The 20,605-nt window shown below is 40.5% G+C and overlaps 1 protein-coding gene across 1 annotated transcript in view; it reads right to left on the reverse strand.

Annotated features, from left to right (window-relative positions):
• Positions 1–1,215: 1,215 nt before the first annotated feature.
• Positions 1,216–20,605, reverse strand: part of VBP1 (VHL binding protein 1) — a 28,172-nt gene continuing 8,782 nt past the window's right edge. The window contains exons 3-6 of the mRNA XM_049873174.1: positions 17,994–18,060; positions 16,519–16,617; positions 4,068–4,206; positions 1,216–2,042 (exon numbers count right to left, since the gene is read on the reverse strand). Of these exons, the coding sequence (XP_049729131.1) occupies positions 1,972–2,042; positions 4,068–4,206; positions 16,519–16,617; positions 17,994–18,060 (376 nt within the window). The 3' untranslated portion in view covers positions 1,216–1,971. The remainder of the gene's footprint in view (positions 2,043–4,067; positions 4,207–16,518; positions 16,618–17,993; positions 18,061–20,605) is intronic.

The following is a 20,605-nucleotide window of genomic DNA, read 5'->3' on the forward strand; positions in this document are numbered from 1 at the left end:
TATCAAGTCAAGATGGTTATGTTATTCTGAAAATGTAAACCAGTATAAGAGAAACAATCTGGGAGAGGCAAGATTTCAATATCTTTTTTCATTTAATTAACAGAGCCTAAGACCATTCCTGGCACATATTGGAAGTTTATATGTATTTGTTGAACAAATTAACGTAATTTTTGCTCTTTAATTCATTTCACTAAAGACCTTTGTTTTTCTATACTCCTTGGATTACCTAAAAATTCATATTTAGATTTTCATGGACTTAGATTGATAAAATCAAATCTTCTGAGTGAATCATTCCTGTCCTAATAGTAACATGGAAATTTTGTACCAATGTGCTTACCATAATAAAGTATGGGAAAAAAATAGCAGTTAATAGATCGTGAGATGTTTACAAACCTCAAATTCTAAAATATGGAAATTCAAAATAAAATCATGAAAGAAAAACTAAATCAAGGAACTTAGGTATCTTTCAGACTAACTTCTCAATTGTTTGCTTATCTATATTCCTTCCAAGGGGGCTTTATGTTGTTTCTATAAATGTAAGAAGTTCTGGGGTGGAAAAGCGGAGTATACTGTCTCATTGTGGGGGTTGCAACTAAAGTCACAAAACAGTATATGTATAAATTTTGTATGAGAAATTAACTTGAGCTGTAAACTTTCATGTAAAGCACAATTAAAAAAAAAAAGAAGCTCTTGGGACATGCTAGTTATAAGTCCCAAAACCCATTGCCATGAAGTTGGTTCCGACTCATAGCGGGGCAGGGGCTAAACCTGTCACTGTCGAGTCAATTTCGACTCATAGCGACCCTATATGACAGAGTAGAAGTGTCCCATAGGGTTTCCAAGGAGTGGCTGGTAGATTCGAACTGCTGACCTTTTGGTTAGCAGCCAAAGTCTTAACCACTGCACCACCAGGGCTCCCATACATATGTACGAGTAAATATATTTTACAAATATGTGAAAAGATCCATGATAACTTTAGAAACACTAACAACGAAAAAAAGGTGTCACGCCACAGTTTGAACTTCATTGTTTTAATATCATGAAATACAAGTACAAAACATTGTACAAGTTTTTTACTACATAAAGAGGGAATAGTACATTTATATTTTTACCAGAATCTGTATCATCTACCACTAGCCACTCTACCAACAGCTTTACACAGGAATTTTTTTAAATTAATTCTGAGGTTTTATCATGAATAAAAACTTACAACTCTTTTCCACTGCAGATTTACATTTGCCTTAGTATTCTTATTAAGCTGCTTTGGAGAACCATTAATAAATATAAAACTGCCTTAGCCAAGAGTGCTGGGTGGGTAATCTGATTTCACATTGGTCGAGGTCTCCTATGCTGCCATTGCAAAGACACTGTGCACTTATTTGGGATAAGAAATGTGTAGTCTCAATAGCCCTCTTCCTGTTTAGAAAGGCAAATTACCATGTCCTGAAAAGTTCAGATTTAATAGTTAATGGTTAACCAGTAACTCATGGAACCCCACTTACATAAGACAAATGAACAGCCAAAGAGAGTCATAAAACTCCACATGTGCTGAAGAACCAAGTCTGCAAATATTCAAATTGTCTTGCCTACCTCTAAACTGGTTTCACCACATTAAACCAGAGCAACATCAGCCAATAAAGAAAAAGTAAACTGTGCTAGTGCCCGGCATTCAGTCTGTGGCTACTGCAACACAAAGTTTTCTCATGACAGAAAAAATATGATGAAAGCAGCATTTATTTTACTGGGAAATGCAAAAAAAAAAAAATGAAAATACTGCTAATTTCATAAAATGTTGGAAACTAATTTTGTTTTTATAAATAAATAAAATGGTGTTTATCTTCCTGAAAAGTTTTAATCATTCTTGCTGCTAAAAAAAACATTCAAAGTTATGTTAATCTTTAACTGTAGATTTTGGGTTATTTAAAATAACATTATGTTTGGAAAGCTGAACCACATTTTTAAGCGCCAACATTATGCTTTGTTCTTGGTAGAATCATCTTTGTTTCTTCTTTTTACATCCCAATTATAAACCCTGGCCATATCTGCAAGAGTTGTCAAAGAAAATGCAAATGTAATTCTAAAGACACAGAAATTATACACACAAAATACAGCAACAACTAGTGTTGGAAGCCATCTTGCTATATAATATCAATTGCTGAGAAAATACTAGAACAAAATTCCAACAAAACCAAACCAACAATTGTTTAACACACCTAGTCAAGTATGGTATTATATTTAACAAATATGTGCTAGACACTGTCAAGTTTTAAAGACAGTCCCTCATCCTGAAATTTCAGATTATTCAACCCATATCCTGCCATATAGTATTTAAATTTATACAATTATTAATAATTTTCTATCTTACTCTCCCTTTAGTTTCACGGGACAGTCATTCAATTCATCAAACATCTACTGTGTTTCAGATGAGGCATCGAATAAAGCAGGTGAAGTCACTTCCCTCATGGAGCTTATATTCCAGTACAATCATCCTTAATAGTTGGGAGTCTCAGAGACTGAACACACTGTCTCCCTCACATGTACGAACACCTCCCTAACTTCTCCGGCACTATCAACAATGGCATTTCTCCAAGGTTATAGGGCTCATGTTAGATGATTCCCTTTTCTTTGGCTCCTATAGCTATTTAGTCTCTGGATTCTTTTTTGTTTTTCTCACACTGAACACCTTTTTCTTTCCACAAGCATCACCCTGCCTTGGCCTTAGTCATCTCAAAGACGGATGAAGTCTCTCCACGTTAGCAGTCAGATGAGCCCCTGCACTATGCCTCAGACATGCCTGCCTTCCCTCACTCAAGCACTAAGCACCTGCTATGTGCTATATAACGTAGAGAATAATTACTATAGGGTTATTGGCACAGAATGCACTGGGGGAGGGCCAGGGCAGGAGGAGGTAATTGGCATGAGATGAGACTGGCTGGGCACACATCACGAGGAATCACTGACGTATTTTCATCTGAGACATAAGATTTATGATTTAGTAAATTCATGCTGGAGATAGTGTGAAGGACTATAGGAGGAAGGAAGACTGGTAAAGTATGAAGTGGAGGTTATAAACTAGAGCAACGGCAATGGCATAGAGGGCTTGCTTGGAGAAACACTTCGGAGGAAATTCTGACAAAAATCCAGTGGCTGACTGAATCTCAGTGATGAGAGGAAGACAGAAGAGTGAAAGATGACTCTCAGGTTTCTGTGCTGGGTGACTGAGTGAGGTCAATGACTGTGATAGAAATCCCAGAGGAGAGTCAGTCAGCCTCCATATGCTACCCTTTCCCATGGCCAGAATGCCCTCTCCTTCCACCTCTTCTCAGCTAATCTAAATCCTACACTACCTTTAAAAGCAGCTCAAGTTTTATCTTCTCAACAAAGCCTCCTTTGAACTAACTACAGCTATCTTTCCCTAACTTTAAACTGAGGAGCCCTGGTGGCACAGTGGTTAAGTGCTCAGCTGCTAACCAAAAGGTCGGCACTTCATACCCACCAGACGCGCCATGGGAGAAAAATGTAGCAGCCTGCTTCTGTAAAGATTACGGCCTGGGAAACCATATGGGGCAGTTCTAGGGTCGTTAAAAATCCGAACTGACGTGATGACACACAACAACAATTTTAAATTGCCAAGATGTTGAAAACATTAACTTATATTTTGCTATGAAATTTACAGTTAACTGTTTAATATGTACGGTTCTAACAAAGCAAGACTTTGCCACTATCTTTTCTGCATTGATTCCCTCACCAGTCCCATGCCCCATATGGCTTAGCACAACTGCATGAACATAGGAGACTTGTAGAATTAAACTACTTAATTAGCTAAGAAGTTGTCTTGGGAAAATATTTGGAATAAACACCTTCGCATTTCAAATTGATTAATCTACCTGCAGACTTACTGAAGTATTACTTCCAAATACGTTATTTATTACTTTCATAAGTTCTACAACCTCATATTAGCATATGAATAAAAACATTTTTCTCATTAAAGCAACATAAATAAAAATGTTAAAAAAAAAAAAAAAGCTTTCTCCTTTTTCCATCCCTTTTTTTAAAAGAAAGGATACTGACTTCTGTGGTAGTAAATTGATCTCGAAGAAAGTCAAGGTCTTCCTCAAGTGAATCAAGATTCTTTGTGGCAGTTGATAAGTTCTTTTCCAACAATGCCTGAGCTTCATCAATATCATATTCAAGCATTACATTAGCCTGATGAGAGAAAGTAATGACAATTATAAACACTTCCATGGTGCTTTATAGGTCCCAGCAGGGGTTGGCAAACTAAGGGTCTCAGGCCAGATCTGGCCCACTGCTTGTTTTTGTAAATAAAATTTCATTGGAACCCAGCTACGCTCCATTAATTTACATATCATCCATGACTGCTTTTGTGCCACAGTGGCAGAGGTGAGTAGTTTCAAGACTGTGTGGTCCACAAAGCCGAAGATATTTACTATCTGGCCCTTTACAGAAAACTTTTGCCAACCCCTGGGTTAGAGAATATATTTACATACACTGTATCAATTACTCCTCAAAACAACATTGGTGACACCTTGCTCATGGATAGGAAGACTTAACACTGTAATGTAAAAATGTCTATTCTACCAAAAGCCATCTATAGATTTAATGCAATTCCAATCCAAATTCCAATGACATTCTTTAATGAGATGGAGAAACAAATCACCAACTTTATATGGAAAAGGAAGAGGCCCTGGCAAAGTACAGCATTATTGAAAAAGAAAAACGAAGTGGGAGGCCTCACTCTACCTGAGTTTAGAACCTATTATACCATATGGTAGTTAAAACACCGTGGTACTGGTACAACAACAGACACGTAGACCAATGGAACAGAATTGAGAATGCAAGTATAAATCCATCCACATACGAGCAGCTGATATTTGACAAAGGCCCAGTGTCAGTTAATTGGGGAAAAGACAGTCTTTTTTACAAATGGTACAGACATAACTGGATATCCATCTGCAAAAAAATGAAACAAGACCCATACCTCACTCCATGCACAAAAAGGAGCTCAAAATGGATCAAAGACCTAAATATAAAATCTAATATGATAAAGGTCATGGAAGAAAAAATAGGGACAACCTTAGGAGCCCTAATGCATGGCATAAACAGGATACAAAACATTACTAACAATGATGAAGACAAACCAGATAACTGGGAGCTCCTAAAAATCAAACACCTATGCTCATCACCAAAAGAGTAAAAAGACCACCTACAGATTGGGAAAAAATTTTCAGCTATGACATCTCCGACCAGCGCCTGATCTCTAAAATCTCTATGATTCTGTTAAAACTCAACCAGAAAAAGACAAACAACCCAATCAAAAAATGGGCAAATGATATGAACAGACACTTCACTAAAGAAGATATTCAGGCGGCTAACAGATACATGAGGAAATGCTCTCGATCATTAGCCATTAGAGAAATGCAAATCAAAACTACAATGACATTTCATCTCACTCCAACAAGGCTGGCATTAATCCAAAAGACACAAAATAATAAATATTGGAGAGGCTGTGGAGAGACTGGAACACTTATACACTGCTCTTGGGACTGTAGAAAGGTACAACCACTTCGGAAATCGATCTGGCACTTCCTTAAAAAGCTAGAAATAGAACTACCATACGATCCAGCAATCCCACTCCTTGGAATATATCCTAGAGAAATAAGAGGCTTTACACGAACAGATATATGCACACCCATGTTCACTGCAGCACTATTTACACTAGCAAAAAGATGGAAGAAACCAAGGTGCCCATTAACAGATGAATGGATAAATAAATTATGGTATAATCACAAAATGGAATACTAGCCATCGATAAAGAACAGTGATGAATTTGTGAAACATCTCATAACATGAAGGAATCTGGAAGGCATTATGCTGAGTGAAATTACTCAGTCTCAAAAGGACAAATATTGTATGAGACCACAATTGTAAGAACTCGAGAAAAGGTCTAAACACAGAAGAAAACATTCTTTGATGGTTATGAGGGTGGGAAGAGGGGGAAGGAGAGGGGTATTCACTAATTAAATAGTAGGCAAGAATTATTTTAGGTAAAGGGAAGGATGACACACAACACAGGGGAAGTCAGCATAACTGGACTAATCCAAAAGCTAAGAAGTTTCCCAAATACAACCAAACACTTCGAGGGACAGAGTAGCAGGGGCAGGGGTCTAGGGGCCATGGTTTCAGGGGACATCGAGGTCAATTGGCATAATAAAGTTTATTAAGAAAATATTCTGCATCTCACTTTGGCGAGTGGCATCTGGGGACAACAAGGCAGCTCTCTGGTAAGAAGTACAGCTGGAACCCTACCTTATACTTCAATGAGCATGAATTTCAAATGGATCAGATGGTAGAAATACTGTCACCATCAAAATACTAGGCAAATCATAGATAAATTATTCTGTAACTTTGTAGTAAGAATGGCTTCTCCAGGACACAAAACCCAGAAACCAGATGAAAAGTCAAAAGATGAACAACAGACAGGGAAAAAAATCTTTGTAGCTCATATCACAAGCATATCACTAATTTCCCCTAGTATACAGGGCTCTACAAATTTATAAGAGAAAGATTGTTGTTTGTTGTTGTCAGGTGCCATCAAGTTGGTTCCGACTCATAGTGACTCTGTAGGACAGAGCAGAACTGCCCCATAGGGTTTCCAAGGAGCAGGTGGTGCATTTGAACTGCTAACCTTCTGGATAGCAGCCAAATGCTTAACCACTACGCCACCAGGGCTTCAAAGAGAAAGGCTAGCGGTCTGAAATCCAATAGAAAAATAGGCTAAGGACATACACACACAAAAATTAAAAAACGGATTAGGACCTAAATGTGAAGACTAAAACCATAAAATTCTTGGAAGAAAATGCAGGGGCAAGGCTGTGGGATCTAGCTTCCAACAATGGATTATAATAAAAGCACAAACAGCAGAAGACAAAATAAATAAATAGGGCCTTATAAAAATTAAACACTTTTGTTTATCAAAAGACTTTACCAAAAAAGTGAAGAGACAAGCTATCGACTGGGAGAATATCTTCAGAAACCATATATCCAATACGAAACTAATAACTAAAAATACATATAAAACTTTGACGCCTTAACTACAAAAAACGAATAACTCAATCAAAAATGGTTAAAGGACTTAAATAGACATTTCACCAAAGAGGGTATTTAAATGGCCACCAAACACATGAAAAGATGCTCAACATCATTGGCCATCAGAGAGATGCAAATCGAAACTACAATAATATACCATTTCACTCCCACTAGGATGGCTAAGATAAAAGAAAAATAACAAATGTTGGCAAGGATGCGGACAAATAGGAACCCTTACCCATTGCTAGTGGGAATGCAAACTGGTATAGTCATTGTGAAAAACGGTGAGGCGGTTCCTCAAAAAACTAAAAACAGGACTACCACATAACCCAGCAATTCCACTGGTAGGAATATACCCAAGGAACTTGAAAGCACTGACACAAACAGACATATGCACGCCAATGTTCGTTGTAGCACTATTCACGATAGCCAAAAAGGTGGAAACAACCTAAATGCCCATCCACAGATGATGGATAAACAAACTATGGTACATACATACAATGGAATACTACTCAGCCATGAAGAGAAATGAAGTCCTGGTACATGCTACAACATGGATGGACCTTGGAAACATTATGCTGAGTTAAAGAAGTCAATCACAAAAGGACAAATATTGTATGACCTCATTTACAGCAAAAGGCAAAAACAGGCAAATGTACAGAGAACAAACTTTATTAGTGGTTACCAGCAGCAGGGAGGACAGAGAAAGGGCACAGCCAAGAGAAGACCTGACAGCAGGCATAGCTGAGAGAAGGCCCAGTGGTGGGCATGGCTGAGAAGAAGCTGAGATCTGTCTTGGTTGGAAGCTTAATGGGTACTGAGTTTGTTTGGGGTGATGAAAAACTTTTGGAAATAGTGGTGATGGGAGCATAACATGGTGAATATAATTAATGTTAATGATTTTTTTTTAAAAAAGTTGCACTCAACAAACAGAAATTATCTGTGTCCTGATGAAAAATACACCATGAGCACTTAGGAAAAAATAATGTAGAAAAGCAAAAGCAAAACAGCATACCTGAATATGATTAAGCCAATGACCAATTTATAGAAAATAAAAATGCTCTGAGGAACATATTAAACCACACCCTGAGAATGCAATCAGCAACACCCAGACTATGGAAGACTCTACAGGGCAAATGATTCAATTTCTTCAACATATAGCCAGGAACAGAAAAAAAAATGAATGAAGGATGGAGGGAGAGCCTATACATTAAAAGACATTTTCCTTTAAAAAAAAAAGGGGGGGCAACAGTCAACTTTCAGGGGTGAATACTTGAGTCATAAAACATTAAGGAAAATAAGGAAGTTAATTCCCATAAAATGTCAGATAGTGGTTACTCCAGAGAGAAAGGAAGGAGGAGAAAGTATATGGAAAAGCCAGCAAGACTCCATCCCTTGACTTGGGTGATGATGGTTAGAAGAGTTTGCAACGGCTCTCCTTTCCCTTGGATCTTTCTTCCTGCCAGCCTGCCTGCCTGTAGACAAGCTTCAGTCCAGTGACTCCAATCTGCCATGATCTTCCTGATTGCCTGCCCTGAGGACTCCAGATTTGCTTAGCCAGCCCCCAACTGCATAAACCAATTCCCCTGTAATAAATCTATCTATTTATCTATTGCGGTGTGATGAATTACTTAGTATGGCCTTTCTTGCCATAGTCTTGTAAATCCCATCCAGGTGACTAGGCAGGACTGTGGGACAGGGTAATTGTGGCCCACCAAGGGGACTGGTCAATTTTGTCTTAAAAAGCCAATTCCAGAGCACAGGGGAGGATCCTACCACCACCAAGGAAGAATGGCCAGGAGCGGAGAGCACGTCCTTTGGACCCAAGATCCCTGAGCTAAGAAGCTCCTGGAAGCAGGAGACTGAGAAAGAGAGAGTAAGCTATAACCCTGAAGTGGGTGAGAGGTGCTGGCAGGAGAGACGCAGTGGCAGGAGAAATTCAGCAGCAGAGACCTAGCAGCAGGAGACGGCACAGTGGGCTTTGCGGCCCACAGAGAGAGAAAGCTGAGTGCCTCTAGGGAGAGGCCCAGGGCCAGGGAGAGACGTGCCTGCCAGCATGGTTGAGAAGAGGCTGCTCTGATGGAAGAACTGCATCCTGAGTGTCCCTGAGCCTGAATTATAACCTGTTACTTCCCGAATAAACCCCATAATAGTGAGTATGGTCTGTGACTTCTGTGTGGCTGTTGCAATGAATTACTGAACCAAGCAGAGACGTAGAGAGCACTGTGGGTGGGGCAGTTGGTATCAGAATTAGTAAACATGGCGGAGAGAGGAGGCTTGTCTGGCATCTACCTTATGGGAGTCAGCCTTGAGTTGCTGATCTTGGCTCTCCTTCCCCCTTGTGGGGTTGGAGGAGGTCAGACACTGCCCCGAAGCTGTTTTTATATCTATCCATCCATCCAGGAAAGTACTCATATCACAAATGGACAGCTTGATGTATTTTCACAAACTTAACACACTCATGGAACCAGCATCCAGATCAAGAAACACATCACCAATGCCCGGGGCCCCCTTCCAGTCACTTGAAGCACCCCACCCCAAAGGTAACCATTATCCTGACTTCTAATAAAAATAGCACAGATTCATTTTGGCTGTATTTGAATTTTATGCAAATAAATCACATAATATGTGCTCTTTTGTGACTGGCTCCTGTGGTAGGCAGAAGTATGGCTCCCCTTCTGTACCACCCCAACATGCCCGTCCCAGTCCTTGGAATCTGTGACTATGAAAAGATACCACTCTTGTGATTGTGTTATATCATGTGACAGAACTGACAATATAGGGAGATTACCTGGGTGAGCTTAATGTAATCACATGAGCCCTTAAAAGCAGAGGACTTTCTCTGGATGGTGGCAGAAAGCAAAGTCAGAGAGATCTGAAGTGTGAGGACTTCACATGCCACTGCTGGCTTTGAAGATGGAACCAAGGAAGGCAGGTGGCCTCTAAAAGCTGAGAAATGGCCCCTGGCTAATAGCCAGCAAGGAAAACAGGAATCTCAGTCCTACAACCCCAAGGAACTGGGTTCTGCCAACAATGTGAATGAGCCTGGAAGTGGATTCTTCTCCAGAGCTTCCATTAAGAAGTGCAGCCCTCAGGGGGCATCTAAGTGAATTGGCATAATAAAATCTATTAAGAAAACATTCCCCATCCCACTTTGAAGAGTGGCGTCTGGGGTCTTAAATGCTAGCAAGCAGCCATCTAAGATGCATCAATGAGTCTCAACCCACCTGGATCAAAGGAGAATGAAGAACACCAAGGACACAAGGTAACTATGAGCCCGAGAGACAGAAAGGGCCACATGAACTAGAGACTTACATCATCCTGAGACCAGAAGAACTAGATGGTGCCCGGCTACAACCGATGACTGCCCTGACAGGGAGCACAACAGAGAACCCCTGAGGGAGCAGGAGAGCAGTGGGATGAAGACCCCAAATTCTCATAAGGCCAGGCTTAATGGTCTGACTGAGACTAGAAGGACCCTGGTGGTCAGGGCCCCCAGACCTTCTGTTGGCCCAGGACAGGAACCATTCCTGAAGCCAACTCTTCAGACGTGGATTGGACTGGACAATGTGTTGGAGAGGGATGCTGGTGGGGAGTGAGCTTCTTGGATCAGGTGGACACTTGAGACTATGTTGGCATCTCCTGCCTGGAGGGGAGATGAGAGCGTGGAGGGGGTTAGAAGCTGGCGAAATGGACACGGAAAGAGAGAGTGGAGGGAGAGAGCGGGGCTGTCTCATTAGGGGGACAGTAATTGGGACTGTGTAGCAAGGTGTATGGAAACCCTGGTGGCGTAGTGGTTAAGTGCTATGGCTGCTAACCAAAGGATTGGTAGTTCATATCCACCAGGTGCTCCTTGGAAACTCTATGGGACAGGTCTACTCTGTCCTATAGGGTCACTATGAGTCAGAATCGACTGGACGGCACTGGGTTTGGTTTGGTTTACCGAGGTGTATATGGGTTTTTGTGTGAGAGACTGGCTTGATTTGTAAACTTTCACTTAAAGCAGAATAAAAATTATATAAAAAAAAAAGAAGTGCAGCCCTGCTGACACCTGGATTTTGGCCTTGTGGGGCCCTGAGAAGACTCTGACAAGCCATCTGGTCTCTGACCTACAGAGCTGTGAGATAAGAAACAAATGTTATTTTAAGCCACTATATTTGTGGTAATTTGCTATGGCAGGAAAATAAAACAGCTCCTTTCACCCAACAATACCTAAGAATCATCCTTGTTGTGTACAGCAGCAGTTCACAAATCCTCAGCGCTGTAAAGTGGCATGGGTATACCACAACCTATGCATCTAGTCTACCATTGATGGACATGTGAGTTGTGCTATAAATTGAACAGTGGCCCCCAAAAAGATATGTTGAAGTCTGAACCCTTGTGACCTTGTTTGGAAATAGAATTTTTCTTTCAAATGTTATCAGTTAACTTTACACGAATTCATACTGAAGGAGGGTCCGTCCTAATCCTATCTGAGTGGTGTCTTACAAAAAAGAACGGACACAGAGACACACAGGGTAAGACACCATGTGAAGATGCATTTACAAGCCAAGGAACATCAAGGCTTGCCGGGATCTGATCTCAGACTCTCAGTCTCCAGTCACTGAGGATCAGGGCTTCCAGCAAAAGTGCTGGGAGCCAGGCCACACAGTTGGCCTCACAAAGGCGGAGGCTTGAGGCCCAGCTCAGCTCACTTTGGGATGCCATTCAACTCTCACATATTTCTTCCAAACACCCTCTCCAATGCCTCTTTCTTTCCTCCCTTCCCACCCCACAGCAATTTTGAGCTGCAGGGCCTCAAGTCACAGAGGGGCTGGGAACCCAGAACAAACGTTCACTGGCTCGGTGCTGCCTGCACGGCCACCTGAAGGCTGTGGTCATGGAGGTGGCCAGCTGGAAGCTGGATGGGGCAACCCTGCCAGCAGGACGGATCGCAGTGCATGGGACAGTGCGGCCCCACTTCCCGGAGGCTGCCCAGAGACCCTCCTCGAGGGAGGGGACGCTCTGAGGCATTATCGCCACACTCGCTGCCTCGTTAATGCGCCAAAGAGCCCGATAGTAGATTTTTTACTCCTGTCGTAAATGGGAAATGTCAGATAACGAGATAGTCAAGAGTGAAGAGTAGATATATTGTGGCATAGCTATACTACAGATTATGAAGCCATTAAAACCAAGAATTCTGTGTCTACTGATAAGATATTTATAAGTGAAAAGCAGGTACTGAGACATATGTATAACATCATCCTATTTTCATAAAACTAACAACAACAAAATCCCTAACAAACGTGTGAAATGGCAGTGTAGCAGGAATAGCATCATCAAAACCTGTCTAACTTCAGGGTAGATAATATGAATCAAGATCAGCCCAGGGCTGATCCCTATGAGGTGGAGGTCACACATACCTCCACTCTCCAACCTTTTTACCGATTCTGACACCAGCCATTCCTCCCATGGCATACTCTAGTACCCTTCTGGGCTCACTAATCCATTGCAATGGCCACACAGAAGTCACAGATCTACTTACAGTTAAGTGGTTTATTAAGGAAGTAACAGGGTACAACTTGGGATCATGATCAACAGGCTGCAACTCAAGATCAGGCCTCTTTTTCTCTCTCTCTTGGCCCCCTCATCTGTCGCCACTGGCTCTGCTGCTGGACCACATCCAGGCCTCTCACTGTCTTCAGTGTTATAGTGTTTGACCTGTGTTCCAGCTCTTTCAGAAGGTTCCTTCCCTCCTCTCTCTCTGCTTCTTCCTGTCTCTAAAAAAATTTGTTGGGCTAGTTGCTTAAATACACAAGTACCTTGTGAATTTCATGGCATGGCACTCCCACCAGGGCCACAAAATGACCAATCCCCTCTCAGTAAGCCACAGACACTTCATTTGCATAGTAGCATACAACTTACCTCAGTTGCAGAGTCTACTTGACCAATCCTTGCAAGATACACACCAATCACAGGGCAGGCTGCGACCCAGGACCCGTCAAAAAGTATTGAAACCAAGTTGTTTACAGCTTACCTAGGAAATGTCCATTGACCTGGACAAAAGTAACAAACTCCCTGGGGTAGAAAACTAGGGCAAAGGTAACTCCTCAGGGCTTAGGGGGAAAAAAAGTCTCTCAAGCTGGTTTTCCCAGGAACTGAGGCAAAAGGCCACATAAAGGAACTAACTTCACAATATGTACATGTGGATATACAGAAAAGAGGCTGAAAAGATACCTACCAAACCATTAACAAGTTATCTTTAGAGTAGAGAACTAGAATTTGAGAGGGGAAAAGGCGGAAGAGGCTTTCATTTTTTATTATGTATTCCTCTGCATTGTTTTTTAACAATGAGCTTGTATTAAGTGAAAAAGAAACAGCATAACGTGCTGAAGTCGAGAATTTCCTGCCACTGGTGGTTTTCAAGCAAGGGCTCAGGGCCCGCTTGGCTTGGGTGCTGTAGACAGGATTAGCGAGCCAAAGGAAAGGTGAACTGGATGGTCTATACCAAAACCAAACCTGTTGCCACTGAGTTGATTCCAACTCACAGTGACCCTACAAGACAGAGGAGAACTGCCCCACAGGGTTTCCAAGGAGTGCCTGGTGGATTTGAACTGACGACTTTTGGTCAGCAGCATTAGCTCTTAACTACTGTGTCACCAGGGTTTCTAGATGGTCTATAAGCTCTGATATTCATTCAGACAGAAATGATTAAAAGTGGTTGCATCTGGGAATGCAGCAGGGGACTGCAACTTTCCATTGTAAGACTTTCTGTCATATTTGAGCTTTTAACTGTCAGCATGTATAATTCTAATTAAAAAAGCAACAAAAACATCATTCACCCAACAAATATTGATTGATACGTGCCTGACATTCTTCTAGGGGCTGGAAATACAATTCCTCACTTACATTCTAGTAGGAAACACAAACGATAAACTAATAATATACGAAGAAGCGATAAGTGCTCCAAAGAAAAATAGTGCAAGAGAAGCAGACACAAGAGGACACTGTCAACAGACAAGTCAGAGCAGGTCTCTCAAGGGAGCTGACGATGTGAGCAGAGAACTCAATGTGCAATGAGTGTGAAGAGTACAAGCCTAGAAGCAGAAAGGTGGGAGCATGCTGGCGAGTTCCAGAAATAGCAAGAAGGCCACGGCAGCTAAAGCAAAGTAAGAACAGGAAGAATAAGGGGAGATGAGTGCCCAGAGGGAATGGGAGCTCGCTCATGTGGGTGAGGATTCTGAATTCTGCCCTTGGTGACAGGGGAAACCACTGGAGAGTCTCGAGCAGAGAAGTGACATGACTTGACATATTTTGAAAGGATGATGCTGGTGGCTCAAGGGAAATGGTCTGTAGGTTAGCAAGAGTAGAAGCAGGGAAACCAACAAATTTGTTCGACAAATATATTTCTGCATGATGGTTATGTGCCAGGCATTATTCTATGTTTGGAAAATCAGCAGTGAACAAAACACAGCCCTACTCACATGGGGCTTACATTCTGATTCAGGAATTGGGGGCAAATAGGCAATATACACATAAGTAAGTACGTGATATGTCAGGCAGTCATTAGTGCTATGGAGATAAAGCAGGACAAGAGACACAGCAAGTGCCAAGCAGAGTGAGTATTTTATAAGGGTGGTCAAGGAAGGTCATTGAGAAGGCAACATTTGAACAGAGACCCGAAGGAAGTGAGGGAGTGCATGCTGGAAACATCTGGGAAGAGTGTTTCAAGCAGAGGAAATAGAATAAAAGTGGGGCCATTCCCATCATGTTCTAGATTCAGCTAGAAGTCCAGCATAGCCAAGCAAGGAAGAGAGCCACTGGGGATAAGGTCAGAGAAGTAACAGGGTTTACCAGGCTTTGTTGAGCCTTGTCAGTCAGTCAAAAAAACTTGAACTTTCTCTCTAAATGACATCAGAAGTCCCTGGAAGGTTTTAGGCAGATGTGGAAAAATACATAGGCCATTATTCCTGTAGTCCTGGTGCGAAGTGATGGTGACTTGGACCAGGATAGTGGTAGCAAAGTAATGAGAGAGAAGTGGTTGGGCTCTTGATATATTCTGAATATAGAGATAAGATTTGCTGATAAACTGCTTGAGAGATGTAAGAGAGAACGGAGTCAAAGATGACTCAAAGAGCTTTGTTGTGAGCAACCAGAAACGGTTCTGCCATTTACTGACGGACAAAGAGCAGGAAGTGCAGGGTTAGGGGAGAAATAAGAATTCAAAGGTTCAAATAAGAGGCATAAAACAAAACAGAGATATAACAAGCTGGAAGAGCTCAGGAAAGAAAGTGAAGAGAAAAACAGTTATCAAAGCCAGAGTAGAAGCGAAAAAACAGAGTAAGTGCAAGTTATTCTGAGAAGTTATTCTACGAATTATTCTGACAGTCATAGAAGACAAACCAGAGGAAATCAGAAATGAAACAAAAGAGACCAAATATCTGACAACTAATACAGAAAACATGTTAGATACTGAAAACAAAGGAAATTCAAAATATGCATATTTATTATTTCCAAAGAAGATAATTAAAAGAAATGGAACAAAAAATATACCCGAAGATATAATAGAAACAACCTTTCCTGAAACAAAGTGACACTTAAATTTGTGAATCAAAAGGTCACATCATTTCCAGAAAAAAACAATTACAGTAAAAATCAATCAACACGGAGGCACATTCAGGATTAGAAAAAGGATGAGTAACAGCACTGAATCTTTCCTTTTAAATATAGCACTAAAATTAAACAGGTGTGGGAATTATGGTTGTGAAATAAAATGTAAAAGTTGTACAAACTCTAACAATAATACCAACTAACAAAAATCAGGAGGAAGAGCTAAGGAATACAGAAGCAAGTTTCCACGTGCTACCCTGCTCATCTTTCAGAGCTTACCCAATGTTCTCAAAAGACTTTGCTTATAATCAGTTGACAGGGAAGAAAAAAAATCTGTCCTGGATGAGTGAGCGTGTAACGTTGCTAAGAGGAGCAAGATAGGAAAACCATAGACAAGAAGATATCAGAAATCATCTAAAACTGCAATATATGGTTTTAGAAAATGAACTCCAAACTCGAGGTCTCTGTAATATTAAAAGGGATCTTTCTAGAACAATAAACTCTTATGCAGAAGACACATTTGTCATTAAGTTCAGCAATACATTCTATTTTGCCTCTATTTCTTTTCCTACTGTTACAAGCAAGAGAGATAAGGTAGCAAGGGCTTTGGTCATTTTGTTTTGACTGAAAAAGACTTGAACAAGTTTCTGCTTGATCATCAAACTCCTAATTCCAATCAGTTTCCAGTATGAACCACTTGAACTCTTCCACAAATAAAGGGAGATAAGCCCTTTACACATATCAAGCAATACTGTTTGGCTGGGAAAGCACACTGGTTTACAAATGTCAGCTGAGGAAGCTATGTTCATTACTTTTACTTACCCCCAACCACAGACACACTTTATCAGTAGGAGGAACGGAAGCTTTGCAGTACAGGTTATCTGCCAATAAGAATCTGGTCTCCAACGAATTGGTGGACTCCTTCAAAAAAAAATTATAGTACTGTGAACAGGCCTGTTTGATACCAAGGTTATCAAGAACAGATCTCCAAGCTGAATGTAAGACACTTAAACCAGTACCATCATGCAGACTAACTGTAGTGGTAAAAGACACGAACACTGGAGCCAGATGGCTGGGCATGGATTCCAGCTCGGCCACTTACTAGCTGTGTAAACTTGGCTTGTCACTTACCCTCCCTATCCATGTCTCAAGTCCCTCATCTGTAAAATGAAGATACTAATAGTCCCTACAAAGCCTTGGAGGCTCAGTGGTTAAGTGCTACGGCTCCTAGCCAAAAGGCTGGCAGTTCGAATCCACCAGGGGCTCCTTGGAAACTCTATGGGGCAGTTCCACTCTGTCCTGTAGGGTTGCTATGAGTCAGAATTGACTCGATGGCAACAGGTTTTTTAATAGTCCCTACAGGACTCCTTGGATGGTGCAAATGGTTAAGCACTCAACTTGACGGTTCAAGCCCACCCAGAGGTGCCCTGGAAGACAGGCTTGGTGATCAGCTCCTGAAAGGTCACAGCCTTGAAAACCCTATGAGCAGTTCTGTACACATGTGTACACTCTGTACACATGAGGCTGCCATGAGTCAAAATTCACTCAATGACAAGTAACAACAATGATACCCCCTATGCCTCTGAGGGTTGTGGTAAACACTAAATAAGAATGTACCTATACACACAAGCATGTACAACTGTCAAAATCTGAATAAAGTCAGTGAGTTAGCTATTATTATTATTTCATCAATGATTCATGCCCAATCAATTAATGAATCCAATACATATACAAACAATCATTTGAATACAACAGGCTTATAAAATTTAATCTTTACAGCCTGGTTTGATTTAATGAGCATTAAATTAAGACTCAGAAGATTCACAAATCCAGTTCTGCCAGTAACTAGCTATATGACACTGATCAAGTGAAATCTCTCTGTAACTGTTTCCTCAACAGAAAAATGAGAACATGAAACAGTTACTAGGATTCTTTCCAGCTCTACAATTCTTTGGCTCACTCATTATTCTTAAGAACAATTAAGAACAAAACATCCTTAGATGCTGCTACCTCGAAATAAGACATTTTCTTTCTTTATTTACAACAATTTCAAATTGTGTTTAATTTTCACAAATACTACATATAGTAAAGTAACTCATGAAGTATGGGCCCTGGAATTAAATTTGACTTGTGGGGAAAGCAACAACACCACGTTGATTACTGAAGCGTACTATCTGGGTAACATTAGTAGGTGTGCTCAGGAAGGCAGGCTGGATCCTACAGCACGAACAAAATAATAGTGACCAAAGGGTCAAGGAAGCAAGCCTCTGCATATTTCCAAACAAAACTGCACTTACTTTTTTCTTCTGCATGTATTTAAGAATTTCTAAAGTCTGTTTAATTTCTGGAATCTGACCTTTTAGCCTGTGAACAAGAAAAAGGTTAACTTAGTATTTTGCAGGTAAGAATAAAATTCCAGGACATGATCTTATTAGCTTTGTGTTTCCTAGCAATACATTCTTGAGGACCATGTACAAATATAAAATATTTAAGATATAATAGTAAATATTATGGAATGCCTATCTGTACAAAGTCCTGTTCCACATGTCAAATAATCAGTATTTAGCATTTCTAGAGCAACGTCCTTCCAACAGTATTCTACAGAGATGATTCAGAGGCTCCACATTTGAACAGATGAATTTTAAAAATAAAAATGTTCTCAAGTATTGTATTCTGTGTTTTAAAATAATGGAAGCCACTGTCACCATCTGTACCTATCTGCTCTTGGTGAGGGTTAAATACCAGGCAACCTGAGTGATTCTTACAGTAACAAGTCAGATCATGTCACCCCTCTACTCGATACTCCAGACCCCCTTGCTCTGCCCCATTTCGTAGTTCCATAGAACTTATCCCCTTCTAACCTATTACATATTAATGTTAGCTGGATAGAATGTCACCTCCATGATGGCAGAAATTCTTACATGTTTTGTTCACTGATGTATCGTAAGTGCCCAGGTATAACCTAAGTGCCTGGCATATAATGGGTGTGCAATAAATACTATTTTTACTGAAATGAATGCTTGTTCTCTCCCCTACCGCCCCAAGAGGCTGTAAGCTCCACAAGGGCTGGGATTTTGGTCTGTTTTCTTCACTAATATATCCCAAGTGAACCTGATTAGGAAGGCTACAAATATATACAGTAATTTTTACCGCTCCCATTTAGGCCTCGAACATATGTAAAACTGGAGTGAGGATCCAACTATACCACACTACCAGAGTTAGCAATATAATTTTGATTCAAAAAATTTCCTTTTTCCCCTGTATTATCCATTTCCCCCTCTACTCTAGTACTCCCATCAGCATCCCAATATGCTGTTATTTCCTCCATCTTAAAAAGCTTCAACTTCACTTCTCTTTCTAGCTCTCATCTCATCTTTTTTTTTAATAGCAAAACTCCTCAAAACTGTCTATACCTAATGTCTCTATTTCGTCTTCCTCATTCTCTGAAATCAATGACCTCCTTGCTACCAAATCCAGCCTTCAATTTACCCCTCTCCTCAAATACCTTCTTCCCTTTGCTTCCATGAGTGCACCCTCCTGGTTTTCTTCTGGCCATACTAGCTGCTCCCTCTCACTCTCCTGTGCTACATACTAATGGTCTTTCTGACCCCTACTGTTGAAGTGCCTCAGGGCCTTCATCTTCTCTTCTCTATCCATAACCTCTTCAAATCCAACAGCTTCATTCTTTTTTAAATAAACTTTTATTATTACAAAAGCACTACATGCACATTGTAGAAAACTAAGAATACAGATACACTACATGCACATTGTAGAAAACTAAGAATACAGATAAGCAAAAATAAGAAAATAAAAACACCATATTCCCACCACCTAGAGATTACCACTATTAATATACCTTTAGTGTAGATTCTTCCAGATATTTGTGCATATACACACTCTTTTCTAAAATGAGACACAATGTTTAATGTTTTCTAACCTGCTTTTTTCCATTAACACTATCCATCTCTCCACGTCAATGACTTTTCATGTCATCTAATATTCAGCCTATATTCAAATTTCCCCAATTGTTATCAAAATCAAAAGAGAAAATACATCTAAAAACAAACTTTTACTTTCCATAGGTGGTGCTTTATGCCTAGACTACCTTTTCTCCCTTTAGTCTGCCTCCAAACTCAAAAGCAGCCCTCAAAATTCTACATAGCCATCTCCTCTTAGAAGCTTTCCCTCAAATTCCTTGCCCCTCTCCAGGTCACGCCTTCCCCTCTGCTAACTCATAAGTTTGTACAAAAGCACATCTACTGCTGTACTTTTTACATTTATCTATCATCCTGCCCCCCACCACCCCCCAGATTGTGGCCTTGCTGAAACTAGATACTGGACCTTATTTCACCCAAAACAGTACCTGGCACCTAGTGGGCATCCATAAATACTTGCTGACTGACTTAAGAATGCTGACACATACATACAGTTACTATAAAAGTATAGGAAAATAAAGGTTTGCCTTATGCTTACTAGTTATAAACTCTTGGAAAAATCATTATCTCTGTGGGTCTCTCACCTCATTGGAAAAATGAGAAGAACAAACTAGACATCTAAGATGTTATGATCATAGATATGCTTCGGTATAAGGTCTTCCATATTCATTCTATTCTGTTTTCAAAACCTTCTTTAGACTGACAATAACAAGTGATTGTGAGACTATGGAACAACTGAAACTCTTATACATTGTTGGTGAAAGAGTAAAATGGTAACCACTTGAGAGAACATCCAGGAATTTCTCATTAACTTGAACATACACTTAACATACAACTCAGCAATTCCACTTCTACAATTTATCCAAGAGAACTGAAAACATATGTCTACACAAAAACGTAAGCGCCAAAAAGTGGAAACTCAAATGTCTATCAACAGGCAAATACGTAAACAAATTGTGGTACATCCCTACAAT

This window comes from Elephas maximus, chromosome X (assembly GCF_024166365.1).
Source record: "Elephas maximus indicus isolate mEleMax1 chromosome X, mEleMax1 primary haplotype, whole genome shotgun sequence".
Classification (NCBI taxonomy): Eukaryota; Metazoa; Chordata; class Mammalia; order Proboscidea; family Elephantidae; genus Elephas; species Elephas maximus.